Here is a 17979-nt window from a genome sequence, read left to right as displayed (position 1 = left end):
ACTAGTGATAGCTTGTAATCAGTAGTAATGTTTATCGACCTTAATGAGTAACATTTCTTGGTGCACTGATCTACAATATTTCATGTTTTTTCGGTATAATGCATAGATATATTTGAGACTTCATTCACGGGCATCAGCTGTGTATATTTGTGAATTAGAGGAGCCCAAATAGGGCGTATTATATACATAAGGAGAGCGCTAAAAAGAAAAGAACAGGCCTAATCAGAAAGTACATGCTTAAAAAGAGTCCGTTCCGTGTCCCAGTCCTCGCAGCATGTCTACCAGTTGTTTGAAACCAAAAGCACACATAGTATGGAGTACTTTCAGAAGAGGGCAAAAAACGGGTTATTATACTTTTCCCAGAGGACAAAAATAATTTTGTGCGTCCCGTACTTCAATTGCAGGTATGAACCGTTGACCATAACCGTGCGCTGCGTCTAACATAGCGAAGGGAAAGAGCGGCGCTGTTGCCCTTAAGCAACAACGTGGTAAAGAAATTCATGAACTAGTAATGAGTCTACGTGTAACATCGAAAGTTGACAGGTTTTCTGAAAATTATTGAAAGCTATTCCTCTTCAAGTGCACAGGAATGTTTGAGTTATATCGGGACGCAAACATCGAAATGCCGGAAAAGGCATGCTCAAATTCATTACTATTAGCTGCAACTCAGCACACTAGGCTTTAAGAGACTAAGGCTAGCGCCACTGAGTTCGTTACGTGCTTCGAAATCTAAGCCGTCTTTTTCAGAGCGAGGAATATGCATGTGAGCTTGAACGTTGTAATACGAGGCATGCGTACCTAACCGTTGCTTCAAATGGAGATGAGAGGTGCAGCGTGAGCAACAGCAGACAAACCTGCATTGATCAGCACTCGCCCATACTATTTGTCTTGGCGCCGATGACTAGGATGCTACATTAGCTATAACAGCGGCTACTCAAGTAATAAATAACTTCCTAAAATTTCGTACACTAAATGCGAAATTCCCTGTTGCCTGCTATTAAATAGTCACTGGATTCGATTTTCATACAATAATTAAAGTACCTAAGCAACGAAATAATAAACCAAAATAACACTGTCGCCACTACAAAAATAATGTACAGTTTGAAAAAATTCCTAAAGAGCATGCTAAGAAATGTTATAGACGGACGACAGAGAAAAAGACCACAGAGAAAGCGTGAGTTGTGAAGGCAGTCAGGAAGCACTGGTAACGTTGAGGATGCTGGTTGTTGAGGCGTTGAACACTGGTGGCGTTAAGGATGCCATCGTGGTTGCCCAGCCAGGCAAATTTCCCAGGTCGAACATAGCGTTGCCTACTGTCACCAGTGACACCAGCTCGAGTATGATAGTCACAATCTTGACGGGAAAACCGATCGTAATCTGCGTGCATAAACAAGGGGATCAATTGTTAGGACCCGGTTGTTTTACAGATAAGCTATGTACAACTGCATTGTATTTGAAAAAAAAAGGGAGACGAAGGAGACGCATTTTACTCTATTTAGGGACATAATACACGCACATTCCGTTTTTATAAGTTATTGAGCTATGTTCTATGAATCCCGTACAGGTGTTCGACCAATTAGACCGTGCACACTGCCGGTGGGAGAGCCGACGGTACGCCAGTAAATCAAAGGCTAACATGATACACTGTATTCTAAACGGTCTAATATGTTGTCAGAGGCTTTTCAGAAGCCTGTGTGTGTGCACTGATTTTTTAATTTTGTGGCTGTTTTGGTTCTACATGCACATTGAAATACGCATGTCTACACAATGAGTGGTTGAGCAGCAATAAATAAAATAGTTATTGTTGTTATAAAAGACGTTACTGCTGCCTTTTTAAGCAAGAATGACAAATCCTGTATACGTTCTACTCGGTAAGCATTTCTATCTGCCTTCTATTGAACCCTGTATTGTCATGCACCTATTTTATGCCATAGCCTTAATTGTCTATAGGTCTCATACTGAGGAGAGGTTTACAGTCTGTATCAATGAATTAAAAATGGCTCGTATCAGCTGCCGTTTAACTAAGTCATTGTAGTATAAACATTGTTGTTATATAACAAGTTGCTGTTTTCGTCTAACCAAGAATGACATATCCTGTGTATGTTGTACCCGATAAGCGCTCCTAGCTGCCTTCTGTTAACACCTCTATTATCATACACCTAGTTGGTGGCATAGCCTTGCCTATAGGTCTCATATTCAAGAGGGGTTTACCGTCTGTATCAACGAAATAAAAATGACCCGCTTCAGTTAGATGCCGTTTAACTAAGTCGTAGTCGTTGTATTAGAAACAGGAAACGTCTACTGAATCAATTCCTAACCTTGCTCTTTGCAATAAAGACTTCTTCTGGCAGGTAAAAATCTTGAGCGAGGATAATAGATCGAGTTTCTAAGAGACAACTTTATAACTGTACGAAAGACTCAGAGTTTGAAGTTTTTGATTGCATACAGAAAAAAAAGCCATATTGCCTTCTGTTGTTGAATGAGTACAGTAAGTTGATAATTACTAGAAACAAGCGTTGTATAGGCGAGGATGATTTGCCATGACTCAGTTCAGTTCACGCGTTCAGTCGTGTCCGACTCTTCGTGACCCTATGGACCATGTCACGCCACGCTTTCCGGTCTCTCACTATCTTCTTAACATCACATAACTTCATCTGCAGTGCCTCGAGGATGCCATCTAACCATCGCGTTCGCTGCCTACCCCTTCTCCGGCGACCCTCAACCTTTCCCAACATCAAATCTTTGTCCAGCGACTCCTCTCTTCTCATCAGATGACCAAAGTAGCTGAGCTTTAACTTTAGAATTTGACCCTCCAATGAGCAGTCAGGGTTTATGGTCGACAATATCGACTGATTTGATCTTCTGGCAGTCCGAGGAACTCTCAAGAGTCTTCGCCAGCACCACAATTCAAACGCGTCAATTCTTCGGCGGTCAGCCTTTTTCACAGTCCAACTCTCGCATCCATACATCACAACTGGAAAGACCATAGCACGTGTTATACGGATCTTGGTTGGCAGACTAATGTCTCTGCTCTTTACTAGGCGGTCAAGGCTAACCATTGCTCTCTTTCCCAGAAGCAGGCGTCTCCTAATTTCATGGCTGCAGTCTCCTTCCGAGGTAATCTTGGAGCCCAAGAACAGAAAATCTGTCGCAGCTTCCACTTCTTGTCCATTGTCCATTGCCATGACTAGCATTTCACATAGCTTTGTGTCCGAAATTAACAGTTTTCTCGTTTTTCTACAAAAAAAAATCGCAGTGGTTGGAAACATATCCTGAGTGCATTTGCGCTAGAACGGGACCTTACGCCTATTTCAGGTAAAAATGTTTTTTTACCCAGTTATTTTTATATTGATGATTATGTTGCCTGATTGTCAATGTGCACGAAACTTCACAGCTTGTCTCCCGTGGTTATTGGTTCCCTTTTCTTGTGTTCTATTACAGAACAAGCTAGGAATGCTAATACGAGTGCTGATTCGAATTAACTGCCGTCCGGAAGCCGGCGCCAATTATTATGCCACGTCATATTCTTTCTTTAGTTTTGTTCCGAAGCGCTGTTTCACCACAAAGAATCTTTTCCTTAGCGGCCGTCAGGGCTATCCGCGGGATCACAATATTATAGTGTCCTGGCATTTTGCGTTGTGGTTCAGCGACTTCATGATGTTCAGCGTTCAAGGAAATAATTTGGCTCATAAAACAATCCGTGATCGGGATTTGTTATGCTTCAGAATGAACAAGTAAAGCCGGTTTTTCTTCACATCTCGCAGGAAAACAAGCATGGTTGCATTTCCTTGCTGTAAACCTTTCTGAGAGTGAAGGCATGCTTTGTTCCGTGTACGAGCAGCGGAAAGTTAATCATAAGTTGTTATACATGATAACCATCTTCAGAATAAGAATTGAGACAAGGCGGATATGTTAGCCTCTGTTTCCAGAATACCGAATAATATTATCTTTGATAAACGCGATTGTAACAACTAGATGATTTGGTAACTGCTGCCACACACAAACCAAGACTTGAACTTTTGTCTCTTAAGCTATCTGTGAAGACCATATGTCGCGCATTTTGTATACACAGGACATCGTTAGTAAGAAGAAATAACGGTCCCTAAAGCGATTGTATATAAAGCGCAAATTAAGATACTTGCGAGTCGGCTTTCCTACTACTTCAGGCACCCCACACTTAGTGCGCACCAAACACCTTGAATTTATAATTACTGAACATTCAATGATTCCCTTAATCTATAAGGGTATAGCAGGTCGGCAACGTTCTGATGAGAAGAGAGGAGTCGCTGGAGAAAGATTTGATGTTGGGAAAGGTTGAGGGTCGCCGGAGAAGGGGTAGGCAGCGAACGCGTTGGTTAGATGGCATCCTCGAGGCCCTTCAGATAAAGTTATGTCATGTTAGGAAGATAGTGAGAGACCGGAAAGCGTGGCGTGACAAAGTCCATACGGTCACGATGAGTCGGACACGACTGAACGACTAAACTGAACTGAGGTCGGCAACGTATTGGTCGGTTGCCGACTTCACCCCATTATTTCACACCTTGAGGACCTATGTAAATGTAGTCATCTAGAGATTAAGTTTTATTTTCTATTTTCCTATCTGTAAACACGCCTGATTTGTGTGGGTTTTATGGGAAATGAATAGAACTGAGAACAATCTATAGTCATCCTAGAGCTAGCCAAAATATGAGATAAGTGAAAAACAAACTATACCATCTCCCAGCATGACATGCGTGCGTAGTCGAAGAGCAGCGCATTCCCGTAACTCGACACAGGCAGCATGAAGACCGTCGAAGCAAGCTTGGTCGTCGGCAGCAGGAGCAGCAAAGGGTTCCATTGGCGCTTGTCGGCCTGCGTGGCTCGAGGTTAGAGCACGAGTCTTACAAGGTGACAACTAGTGTGCATTTAGTGAGTTCCGCTCTCTGGAAGCTCTGCGCCTACTGCGCCGACTACGACTTGAGCACTCTCAACGAAAAGATTACACTGACCTGAAGATTAATAAACCGCACAAATGTTCTTTTAAAGAGCCCTAAAGCCATTAGGCAAAGGTCAGACATGTATACTGCCAGTGATTCCCACACAAGACTACGAGATGCTCGTAAAGCAGGCAGTGGCAGACCGAATTGTTCTTTTCAGTAATTTCTGCGCTTTCCTTGCTTTACACGGGATGTGGTGTGAAAGAATGCTATAGAGTACCCCTTTCGTGTATTTCCTACACCAGACATAACCTATACACCGGTACGGCGGCGTATGACCCTCCTGCTGTTGGGCTGTTTGGAGGGGGGTGTTTAATACGATGCATTAAACTACTCGATGCTTATGTGACGGTTCTGAATAATGGCCATGTCACTTCAAAAAAATTGGTCAAAGGACAACGTATTTTGAAATTTGCATCCAGGCAGTTCTCAAACGCACGGTGCGCAGCGACGAGCGAAAAAGATTTAGAATAAATTGAAGCTGAGAGATGTTGATTTGCGCAAACTTTATTACACTGAACAATGAGGACAACAGAATGGGACAAAACTGGCGCGAAATTTCAAATGAAGCACGCTTCAAACACAAAGAAAGGCATGGTTTCGTTTTAGTTAATAATGTTTAACGTCGAAAATCGACTTAGGCTATGGACGACCGTGTAGTGGAGGGCTCCAAAGATTTTCTCTACTTGAGGTTCTTTAGATGGCATAGGGTTCGTTCAGTGCCCCGGGCGCCCTGTATTCTAGCCTACATGAGTGGCCGCGACCGGAATTGGGCGCTAGTTCGGTTTAAACAGTCGACCGTCATGACCAGTGGGCTACTGTGTGGGGTCACTGAGAAAAAAAAATCTATTGGGGCACTTAAGTTTCCTTACGTGCTGAAAATTCGCAATAAACTGTTCCTAGCTGTTTCGCTTGATTTTTGCGTTTCTTTAACAGAGTGTGAGTAGCGTTAGCTCGATTAAAACTCGGCTTTACGTAATATTTACATAGTTTAGTGTTTCTTCTTGGAATCTATTCGCTTAGACATTTTAAATCATATATTGCTTTTCATTTAGTTTTTTTTTTTTTTTTGCTTTGGCGTACTGTCAACCCTGACGCGGGTTTTAGAGGGGTGGGCGGAACCCGTTTTTCTGGTACAACAGCTACAGAATGGCAAGAATATATACAATTTTAAGAATGCTCTAGACGAAACAAAGACAAGGACAATCTAGGGGACACCAGTTATACAATAGGAAGATCGTGGCACGAAAACTTTAACACACGTTGAGTGATAATTTGGCAAGCTCCATATATTTCTCGACTCTCGGCGGCATTACGACTGAAGCATCAAGTAAATTCGATTGGCGCACTGCTTGCTGAAAAAAGGAAAAGTAGAAATTGTCCTTACAATAATAAAATCCCTCAAGCGTGGGAGGGTATTTGTGATGCGTGATTTTGAAGTGACTTATATTGATGGCGTCCTCGGGTTTAATCTTAAATGTATGGTGTAGCAGTAAGTGCAGGAATTTTAGGCGATGTCGTTTAGATCGGATAAAGGAAGACACCCTGCGCGATGTGAAAGATCAGTGGTTGAATCTGTACGTCTGTATCGATTATTTATGAATCGCTCGGCTTCGTGTCGCACACTTTTGATTGTGGCCATAGCTCTAGTTGTATAAGGGAACCATAAGATATTAGAATATTCTAACACAGACGTATAAGAAAGATGTACGCGAGAAGCTTTATTTCGGGGAGTGAGTTATCCATGGAACGTTTTGGCGAAAGACAGGTTATTAATTGCTTCCTTTGCTACGTACTAGACGTGCGTTGTCCTGTTCCAGTCAGATGTGATGAAGATGCCGAGGTAGCGATATTCTGTGACCACTTGTAGTGCACTGTTACCAAAGCCATAATTTAACATAAGTGTTGTTTTTCTATTGTAACGGACATAGAAACAGTCTTTTCTTTGTTAATGACCATGTCTCAATCTTGGCGTCACTGTAATACTTTATTTAAGGCGCTATTTAGGTAAATCTGATCCCAACTACTTCTTTAATTTCATTGTATTGAACGCTTCACGATTAGAGGTTTAACCCAGCTTAGAAGTGTTATTCCCAAATAAATAAGTAATGACCAGTAAATAAGCCCTGCGAGTATGTGCCGGGAAATCGGGCTCGACGCAAGCTATTCTACGAGTTATGACTTGGTGCTATCATCAATAGCATAAAGTGAAGTTTTAATCACAGTAAACGAAATAACGGTAATTAACTGCTATCAGCAATAGCATAGAGTGAAAATTTATTCACAGTTAACTAAATAACGGTAATTAACTGCGACTTGGAATTAGTGCACTACGATTGTACTCGCAGTGGGCCAAAGAAAAAACGATGTATGACACGTTGCTCTAGCGTAAGGTTTATTTCAATTCACAAATTAATGATTCATTACTCATAATCTGGAAATGACTGCATTATGGAATTAATGACGTGCTTTAGTACACGCTGAAATGGTTTGGTTTGGTTTGTGGGGTTTAATGTCCCAAAGCGACCCCTTGTACTCCTCTAGTGCGATAGAGGGGAAATAACGCATGTTCTTGTATCCAAATTTGGAGACTCGAAATATTTTATTGTCCCCCTAAAAGTTTCACTGAGGTGTAGAAAGAATACAGCACTATCTTCGAATAATAGCCTACATTCGTGTTCCTTGCAACATAAGGTCAACCTGGATGCGGCTATGTGGGCTTCAGAGATTGTATATATTCACTAAGGGATGGCCATAATTCTTTATAATCATTCTGTTGTCATCGCTCTTCCAACGCAACGACTAAGGTTTTACTGCATTCCGCCTTTTTGTTACTAAGGTTGAAAACGAGTGTAATTTATTTTTTGACAGATGAAGACGTTGGCGACAGAAAAATCATGAATGCAAGGAAGATCATTGAGACGATCCTATAGGAATGGACTACCTGGTAAGACATACGAGATGTAATTAAAATTTTGCAGCGAGTTTCACTGTACAGTGAATGGCAAGAAAATATTTGAAACTTGTGCGTGCTCTGCAGCAAACGCTTTGCATGTGTGTCAAGCGCACCTTTGACGACCACATGCATTAGATTATGATTGGTGGCTGTTAACCCCGCGATCAAGTGAGAACCGACTATGGGTGGCAATTCTGCTACAAGCGTCATCAGTACTAAGCGACCACTCATTCTTTTCTATGAAGTGCATACTGCAAGGGTGGAGCGTCGTTAACTATGTTATTCCTCCAAATTTCTTGGCATCATGACAGTGTCTTGCTGCCTCGTTCACAAATTGATGTTCTAAAAAATGATCAGCGGCGATACTTCTTCCACAACTATTTTGTAAAGACAATTGATAATGCAGTGTGAAAGAATACACACCATTGAAGCTATGGGAGCCATGATGTGCCGCACGCTGTTGTCGCTACTTTGCATCTCCACCAAGAAGCCCTCCAGCGTCACTAGAAGCGCCACCCCCAAATTGGGGTTCAGGTCTGTGACGGTCGACACCAGCTCCAGGTTCAAGGCACTCACCTCACCCAGCTGCGAACGGGCAAGAAGTATATGTTCATATGAGTAACTGCTGCAGCGTTAAGAGTAAACAAAGTTGTTTGGAACAAGTGTATAGAGAACCGGAAAAGATACGTAAAAGAAAGGGGCACTATTACTAGAAAAAAAATAAGTCGGTACGAGAAGTGCATACTGTAAATCTTCGGTTCGCTTTGATATTAATTTTCCGGCCGATTCTTCACTTTGTTTTAGTCGTTGCGAATAGTTTGTACACGTTTTCAGATCCCAACAGTTGTAGAAAGCGCTAAACTGAAACATGCAGACGAGGAAATTTTAACGATAATCCAACAGAAGTAATTGAAACCGCTATCTCACAGTCCATGGAAGTTGCGTTACCTCGAAATGGTGAAAATAATGCTTAATGATAACGATAAATTTACGCCCCCTCGCTAGAATGTAACAGAGGTACCAAAAGGTTAAAAATGACGGAGACGAGCTCATAAAAAGAGCTCTCGGTAAACATTGAGATTATATGCTATTGTTTTTTCAATTCTCAAAAATATACTTTTCAGATTCCCAGGTGAGCGAGCACATCCCATCGGTACTAAGAATATTGAAAGCTCTGATGAGGAAAATCAGGTACTCTGTGCGAGCTACCTTAACACTTTATGTAAACGAGCTCCAAGTTTACGCTGTCTATAAACGAAACTCGTAAACTCGGCCGAGAGCGGTAGAGGCACCTGGAAGCAGAATGACATTGCGCATCCAGCTCCAGCCAGGAGGAAGACGCCCCACGGCATGCGCTTCTGGATGATGTCAGCGGATACGAGCCCCGCCACACCGCGCAATCGACGGCTGCGCCTTGCTGGCACCATAAATACCAATGTCGTGAGGCCCACCATCATCGTCTCGGAGCGCACCACTCTGCGACAGAAATGGAGTTACTGCAGATGTGTGTGCTGGCGGGTAACAATGCATTGCCGTCATTTCTGATTTGCCCTGTAAAACTCCAACAGCAATCAGTGGCCGCATAACTATGATAATGAAAATGCCCTTGCAGAAGGGTGCTGTAATCAAGCTTCTTTGCAAACTGAGGGCCCTAAAGCCTATTTTAGCCTTTGAAATATTGCAAACTCTTTTCCCACAATCGAGGTGCGTGGGCATTTAGATCATCTGTGCGTGAATGAATTGTTTATTCGAGGCATGATATCTGATCAGTGAGGGAAAGGGAATTTGTGCAGATGAATAGACAACGGCGTCAAAAGCGCGGGCCATTCTCTTTAATACGGACAACCTGGGGAACGCAACGAGATGGGGTCGAGGCTGTATACCCCAATGCACGCCACATTCAGCAGCTACTAGAATAAAGGAAAAGCATTACTAGTTTTTTGTCATTCAGGCGCGCATTATTCGTAAACGGTACATCCGAAAATGGGTTAGGCATCTGGCGTACCGCCCTGAGACATTTCTTCGCGTCGTGTCACCCTATTCACGCTGTAGTGTTTTCTGTATTCTTTTTGTCTTGATCGTAGCGTTGCGCTCTCGACAGCTTCAACCACATGCTCTCTTCCGCGGCAGCATCGTATGCCTAGCCGTTCAAAAGCTTTCGTTGTGCAAGGATAAACAGATGTTCTTTCGTGAACCAAAACAAAAAATGAGTGAACATCACGTAAAGGAAACTTCGATGGCTAAAGCTGGGCGACCGAAATAACTTTCAAACCGTGGCACTCAGTAATATGATGGTCCAGGACTGCTAAAGCACAAAGTATATTCGTGGTTATGACCATGTGCTACTGTTGCCACTTCAGGACCACGCGTAAATCCTTTCTCGCTTAATACACTTCAGTGTCTATCTGGCTCTTTATGCATTTGTTCCTCCTGATTCAGGCAAATGTAAACGTGCGCTGATATTTACAAGGCTTTTATTTAGCATCCCTTCATGATTCTTGCGTGGAAGTGCACTCAATATTTGCGCAGAAACAGAATCGCGAACTGATGATATTAAGGGAAAGGCTGCTGTAGTCCTGACTGTTCTCTCTGGAAGTGTTGAGGCCCGCTGTTCCTGGAAGACTTCATGATACTGTAATGCTCATTATACAGCGAATCATCCCGCAGTTTCGGAAGGTTTCTAAACAACGCTTGTACCCAGCCATTTAGTCAGGTAAATTTGTCAGCATCATTATCACCACCACCATCATCATCATCAGGCTGACTATACCCACTGCAGGGCGAAGGCCTCTCCCATATTTCTCCACTTAACCCGGTTCTGTGCTAGCTGCATTCACTTGACCCCTGCGAACTTCTTAATCTCATCCGCCTACCTAACTTTCTGCCGCCCCCTGCTACGCTTTCCATTCCTTGGAATCAAGTTGGTTACCCTAAGCGACCGTCGGTTATTCTCTCTTCGCACTACATGTCCTGCCCATGCCCATTTCGCCTTCTTAATTTCCACTAGAATGTCGGTAACGTGAGGTAATTCTCTGACCCACTCTGCACGCTTCCTATCTAATAATGTTGCCCCTACCATTTTTAGTTCCATAGCCCTCTGGGTAGCCCTCAACTTAAGTAGAACTCTCTTGGTTAGCCTCCACGTTTCAGCCCCATAGGTGAGTACAGGTAAGATGCGCAACTGTTGTATACTTTCCGTTTGAGCGATACCGGTAAGCTGCTAGTCATAATCTGCGAGTGCTTGCCAATTGCGTTCCATCCCAATCTTATTCTTCTTGTTATGGTCCGGAACTGCGATTACTACCTATCCATATTCGCCTACTACTTCCAGTAATTAGCTATCTAACGTAAACTGCTGTTGCTTCCCGAGGCTGTTGATCATTACCTTTGTCTACTGCATATTCATTTTCAGCCTACATTTCTAATTTTCCTGTCTAGGTTATCAATCATTATTTGCAGTTCATCCCCCGTGTTGCTAGCAAGGCAATGTCATCAGCAAATCGCAGATTACTGAGATATTCTCCCTCTACCCTTTTCCCTAACTACTCCCATTCCAAGTCTCTGAATACTTCCTCTTAGCAAGCTATGAAGAGTACTGGGGAAATTGTGTCTCCTTGCCTAACACCTTTCTTTATGCAGAACTATGGTTGCTGTGCAGCCACTATATATATATGTCTACCAGCACTTTCACGTACGGCTTATCTATCCCCTGATTTCGCAATGCATGCATCATCGCCGAGGTTTCAACTGAGTCAAATGCTTTGTCGTAATCAATGAATGCTATGTATAAGGGCTGGTTATATTCCGAGCAGTTTTCTATCACCTGATTGATGGTATGGACATGATCGATAGTAAAGTACCGTTTCCGAAAACCTGCTGGATCCTTTGCTTGATTGCAGTCTAAGGTTTTCCTGATTCTATTAGCGATTACCTTAGTAAATACCTTATAAATAACAGACAGTAAGCTGATTGGTCTGTACTTATTAAGGTCCTTAGAGTCCCCTTTCTTATGAATAAGGATAATGTTTGCATTCTTCCATGTTTCCGGTACCGTCGATGACACCAGGCACTGCATGTACAGGGTGGCCAGTTTTTCTAGCACGTTATCCCCCCCCCCCCCCCCCCCGTCCTTCAGCAAATCTGTAGTTATCAGATCCTCTCCAGCTGATTTCCCCCTTTTCATAGTTTCTAATGCTTTTTTGAACTCGTCCTTCATCATTGGTGGAACGTCTGACTGTTTTTCGCTACCGCCAATTTCGTTACGGTCCTGGCTACTTTGGATACTGTAGAGATCTGTATAGAACTCCTCGGCTACTTTAACTATCTTGTCCATTTTCGTGAGGACGTTGCCCGCCTTGTCCCTTATCACATACATCTGGTTCTTGCCTATGCCCAATTTCTTCTTTACCGCTTCAAGGCTTCCCCCCTTATTTACAGTATGCTCAATTTTCTCCATGGTATACTTCCTTATATCGGCCACCTTGCGCTTATTGATTAACTTTGATATCTCGGCCAATTCGATCTGGTCTGTTAGATTGGAAGTTTTCATATTTCGTCGTTTCTTAATCAAATCTTTCGTCTCCTTAGACAGCTTACCGGTATCCTCTCTAACTGTCCTACCGCCTACGTCTACCGCGCACTCAGTAATAATATCTCTGAAATTGTTGTTCCTTGCTTCTAGGGTAATGTCGCCATCCTCGGTTAGAGCTGAATACCTATTCTGTAGCGAGATCCTGAACTCTTTTGCCCTGCCCCTCACCGCTAATTCGTTGATGGGTTTCTTTCTTACTAGTCTGTTGCGTTCCTTCTTCAGATTAAGGCTAATTCAGGACCTCACCATCCGGTGGTAACTGCATCGCACTTTCGCGATTACCTCTACATCTTGCATAATGGCGGGGGTTGAATATATTATGAACACATTATTATTTTTAGTCTCCCCGTTAGGACTTTCCATGTCCATTTCAGGATCTTCCGTTTGCTGAAGAAGGTAATCATGATTCTTAAGTTATTGCACTCTGCAAACTCAACTAGTAACTCCCCTCTGTTATTCCTAGAACCAATGACATAGTCACCTACTGCCTGGTCTCCTGCCTGCTTTTTCCCTACCTTGGCATTGAAGTCGCCCATTAGTATAGTATACTGCGTCTTTACTTTTCGCATTGCCGATTCTACATCTTCATAGAAGCTTTCAACTGCCTGGTCATCATAACTACATGTAGGTGCATAGGCCTGTACAACCTTCAGTTTATACCACTTATTAAGCCTAATTACGATACCTGCCACCCTCTCATTAATACTATAGAACTCCTCTATATCACCCGCTATATACTTATTGACAAGGAAACCTGCTCCTAGTTGTCGCCTCTCTGGCGAACCTCGATAACACAGTACATGCCCATCCTTCAGTGCATTATATGCCTCATTCGGCCTCCTAACCTCACTAAGCCCCATGACATCCATTTCATACCCTCTAGTTCCTCTAACAGCAACAGCTAAACTGCTAAACTAGTTTCACTAGCTACGGTTCTAGCGTTAAATGTTGCCAGGGTCAGTTTCCAATGGCGGCCTGTCCAGCGGAGCCAGAAGTTCTTAGCACCCCCTGCTGCGTCACAGGTCCGACCGCCGCCGTGGTCAGTTTTTCCGTAGGCGCTGGTGACTGAGGGCCGGTGCTTTATGGAGCTTATCATGAGAGGTCGCGGCCAATTACTGCACCAGGGTGGCCATTTCCTGTTCTGGTGAGGGAGTGCATTGCCGTAGGTGTTCACCGGCATCAGGTCGCACTCCAAACCTGTTTATGCAATTCTATCGACACGCAATTTTTTTTAATCCGGTGGAGAATTGCTCGGCACCAGGATGTGAACCCCGGTCCTCTTGCATGCGAGGCGGATGTTTTGCCCCTACGCCACCGCTGCACCTGGTAAATTTGTGGTGCTTGCAAACTTTACTGAAATGCTTTAATGCTGACGTGGACCGCAGTGCGCGTACATTAACCCACTCTGCATTAAACACAACGCGCTTTAAAACAGCACGCAGCTAGCACTGTTAGCTTCTATCAATCAGATGTGAATTCTATGTCGCTAATTGTGTGCTAACATGATCGGTATAATCAAGGTACTCAAGGTATAATCAAGCTAGTTGGTGCTAGAGAAGGTTGGCGCTTGCCCGAACATTCACTCAAGTCATTAGCCGTTGTTTTCTCGAGCTAACCTTCTTGCTACGTATAATCTTGGTGGAGGTGGCCAATGATCCCCGTGCACAGATTATCATTTTCGCTGCCAAAAGCTGAATTTGCGCAGTGACCATTATCTACCTGTGCTTACAACCACGTCGACAACTTCCATTATGAACTCCGAGGCACCCCCTAAAACCACGGCCACTTCGGCTCAGCCAATCGTGCTGACGAAAATCCGCCACCCTCCCATCTTTAAAGGTGAAGACCAGACTTGGAAGATTAGCTGGATGAGTACGAGCGCTGCAGCAAGAACAGTCACTGGGACGCGACCATTATGCTGGCCAGCATCATTTTCTATTTGGCGGGAATAGCTCGCACGTGGTTCCAAACTCACGAGCAAGAGCTGGTGATGTGGGCAATCTGTAAGTAGGAGCTGCAAAACTTGTTCGGGAAGCCCATTGGTCGGGCCCTCAAAGCAAAAATAGAACCTTTTTCTATCATCCAATCCTCCACGGAGTCCTACCTAGCCTGCATTCAAGACGCGTGCTTGCGTTGTGTAGCAACGGCAACAGCTGAATGGCGGAAAATGACAAGGTAGGCCATATCCTCAAGGTTATTGAGGATGATGCGTGCAAAATCCTGTTCTGCATGGATTGCTCCACCGTCGATTCGGTGCTTCAAGACTGTCGAATATTCGAGCAGGCTAAATAATGACCCCTCGTACATCGCTTTGAGCGCCTGTCAAACACGGCAGCTACATCATCCTGCTATGATCTAGCACCTTTGCAACAGCCTTCTCATCCCAGCCTTCTCATCCCAATCGTCAGGAGAGAACTCGAGGCCTTAGCTCTTACACCACTCATGTCTCCGCTGCCCGACACCGTGGCCATGATAGAGGCCGTAGCTCGCCAGGAAATTGCCAACGTTGGCTTCTCCTCCAGCCCCGTGCCACCCACGCCACCATCCCACCCTGTTCCTGTAGTGGCTGCTGCTACTGTCAGCCCACCTTCCCCCAGTCGCAACCTTAGTCGCAATACTGCAGAGTGGAGCACCTTATACGACAGGCCAATTTGCTACATTTGCTTACGCGCCGATCACACATCGCGTTATTGCCGTAGCAGTACCTTCTTCGCTCCTCTCTCCTATTAAACACCGACCGTCGATACTACCAAGAACCTCGACGCTTCCCTGCCCAACGAGAGGAGCCCCGCCCCACCTATAATGGACCTGGGCATTATTTGCCACAACAAGATGAGCCTCGTAACGAAACCGTCCCCACTGCCCGTCACTCCAGCCGATCTCCATCCCCACTGGTTCGTCGAACCCGTTCACCGGTACCTCATTGCAACTCCTCCCCATCATACGCTTCACCTACTAGAGAAACTAGCGAGTGCAGCGCCCTGAACTAACGCTGCAATACCGACCCGGACTGTCAACTCGGAATGGACCCCCGCACCCAAACTTAACCTCATTGATATTCCTGCAGACAGACTCTCATTTTCTGCCCTTATTGACACTGGTGCCCACATTTTTTTTTGTCTCAGTTCCTCACTCCGTCGAAGCCTCAAGAAACTCTTCCCGCACGCGTCCTCGTCTACCGTTTGTGTTGTTGATGGCAACACAGCTACTGTCATTGGTATGTGTACTGTGAGAGTTGCCACTGCCGATAGCCACATCCCTGTGCTATTTAGTCCTCACCAGTTGCCCTCAAAACGATATATTTGGACTCCACCTTTAACAGCACGCTCGGCTCTCATTGCCTGTTCTGGACTGATTCACCTAGACCTGTCGCTGCCCTGACAACAAAGCTCCTGAAACTGCAACGCTCCGTCTCCGCTTCGCTACATTTACTCGCCTACCATCAGAAGACGAACTGTATGTGCTCGTGTCGCCTTTTCTCTGCGTTCCGGATAGCGATTATGTTGTTTGCCCCATAGCCGACGTGACACTTCAGCGTAGCATCGCTCTCCGTCACATTATGGTGCGTGTAGCGAATAACAGCACTTGTATTCCAGTCCCCAACTGTGCACGTTCTTCCTGAGGGCATTTTTCTCGCCGAACTGAGTCCATTGTCGGAGTTTAATGTGGCAGCTCTTTTACCTGACCCTATTGCTGGAGTGACGACACAACCTACACCGTTCCCACCTCAGGAGGTCCGCATATCCGGCATGGTTGCTCCTGACTTGCGCCCTGATCGTGCTAAAGCACTTACGACCCTTATGACATTGTACAGTAATATTTGTGATTTTGATGACCGCCCTTCGGTCACACATCCCTCGTTACAGATCGCATCGATACCGGAGACGGCAGCCAAATTCATCACCTTACCGAGTCGCCATTTCTGTACGTCGCCTCATGCAAGATGAAGTCGACAAGATGTTAGCAAGGAACATTATAGAGCCGTCTACTAGTCCCTAGGCATCAACTGTCGTGCTTGTTAAAAAGAAGGAAAATATCTGGAGGTTCTGCGTTGATCACCGACACCTCAACCGAATTAGAAAGGACGTTTACCTGCTCCCCAGTATAGATGATGCCCTTGACTGCTTGCACGGTGCCAGCTATTTTTCTTCGATTTATCTTCGTTCCGGTTATTGGCAGATCGCTGTCGACGAAAGGGACCGAGAGAAGACTGCCTTCATCACTCCCGATGGCCTGTATCAATTCAAGGTGATGCCTTACGGCATGTGTAATGCACCCGCAACATTCGAGCGCATGATGGACTCCCTTTCGAGCGGTTTTAAATAGACGACGTGTTTATGTTGTCTCGATGACAATATTGTCTTTTCGCCAACCTTCGAGGGCCATCTCCATTGCCTCGATGCCATTCTTGGAGTCTTCCGAAGAGCTTACCCTCAGCTTAACTCGAAGAAGTGTAGCTACTGCTGACGTGAACTGAAGATGCCCGGTCACATGGTCTACGCCCGTGGCGTTCAACCTGGCCCAGACAAAATACGTGCTGTAAGTGCATTTCCTACACACAGCTGTACCAGTGAGGAACGTAGGTTTCTTGGCCTTTGCTCCTGTTTTCGGCAGTTTGTCTCCAACTTTGCGGAGTCCACTCATCAATCTTCTGAAGAACGACTTTCCAGTTTGCTGGGACCTAGAACAATCTGAAGCCTTTTCTGCGCTTATTGCGACCCTCACCAACCTACACATCCTGGCACACTTCAATCCCTCGACACCAACGGAGGTATGCACCGACGCAAGTTTCTTTGGATTAATGCTTCATTTCTGGCATAACTTCCATGATCCTTCCATCTGATGCTTACAATGCCAAAATTTAAACTGGTCCTGCAACTTTCTAGGGCTCGCAGCACTTTCTCGAAGCTTTTGCAGCAGAAGCAAGTCATGATAACTGCTGAAGCGTCTGCCGGTACAAAAAAATCTCTAAGTGCGCAATGATAGCTTCGATGAGGTCGTCGGAGGTTACAAAATGCACTATACCAGAAACGCGTCAAAGATCTCATTTCTGTAACATACTGTTGAAGTGAGCAAATTCAACTTTTTTTCGTCTATCCAAATTACCCAGCAAGAGTAGAGAGCGCAAGGTTCTACGTTTAAAACAAAAAGAAATATTGAAGCAACTGGGTTCCGCTCGAGAAATCATTGTACCTCGTAATATTAATAAAAAACAACTACCCTGTACATGTAGCCAGAAGAAAAAGTAAATGCTTAATTAAACCCAGGGGAGAGAAGGCACAGTTTCTGATGCATGTCTAAGATCAGTGCGGGAAGATCATAAGCATAGGATGTACGTTAGACAGGCGAAGCGTAAGAAGAACATTGTTTTTTGGGCGTTTTCCTGGCATTCGCAACTCTCTAGCAGAAATTCAAGTGCCAGCTCTATTACAAGCTCCCACTGTATGTTTTTCGTA

At 44.6% G+C, this 17979-nt stretch overlaps 1 protein-coding gene across 1 annotated transcript in view; it reads right to left on the bottom strand.

Annotated features, from left to right (window-relative positions):
* Nucleotides 1–1083: 1083 nt before the first annotated feature.
* LOC146193393 (Na(+)/citrate cotransporter-like) overlaps nt 1084–17979 on the bottom strand; it is a 63812-nt gene continuing 46916 nt past the window's right edge. The window contains exons 9-12 of the mRNA XM_084600538.1: nt 9225–9408; nt 8356–8517; nt 4714–4851; nt 1084–1377 (exon numbers count right to left, since the gene is read on the bottom strand). Of these exons, the coding sequence (XP_084456664.1) occupies nt 1192–1377; nt 4714–4851; nt 8356–8517; nt 9225–9408 (670 nt within the window). The 3' untranslated portion in view covers nt 1084–1191. The remainder of the gene's footprint in view (nt 1378–4713; nt 4852–8355; nt 8518–9224; nt 9409–17979) is intronic.

Source organism: Amblyomma maculatum, chromosome 4 (assembly GCF_055883805.1).
Source record: "Amblyomma maculatum isolate TAMU_Amacu chromosome 4, ASM5588380v1, whole genome shotgun sequence".
Lineage (NCBI taxonomy): Eukaryota > Metazoa > Arthropoda > Arachnida > Ixodida > Ixodidae > Amblyomma > Amblyomma maculatum.
The sequence above is the reverse complement of the archived record's forward strand: the minus strand, read 5'-3'. Positions and strand labels throughout refer to the sequence as shown.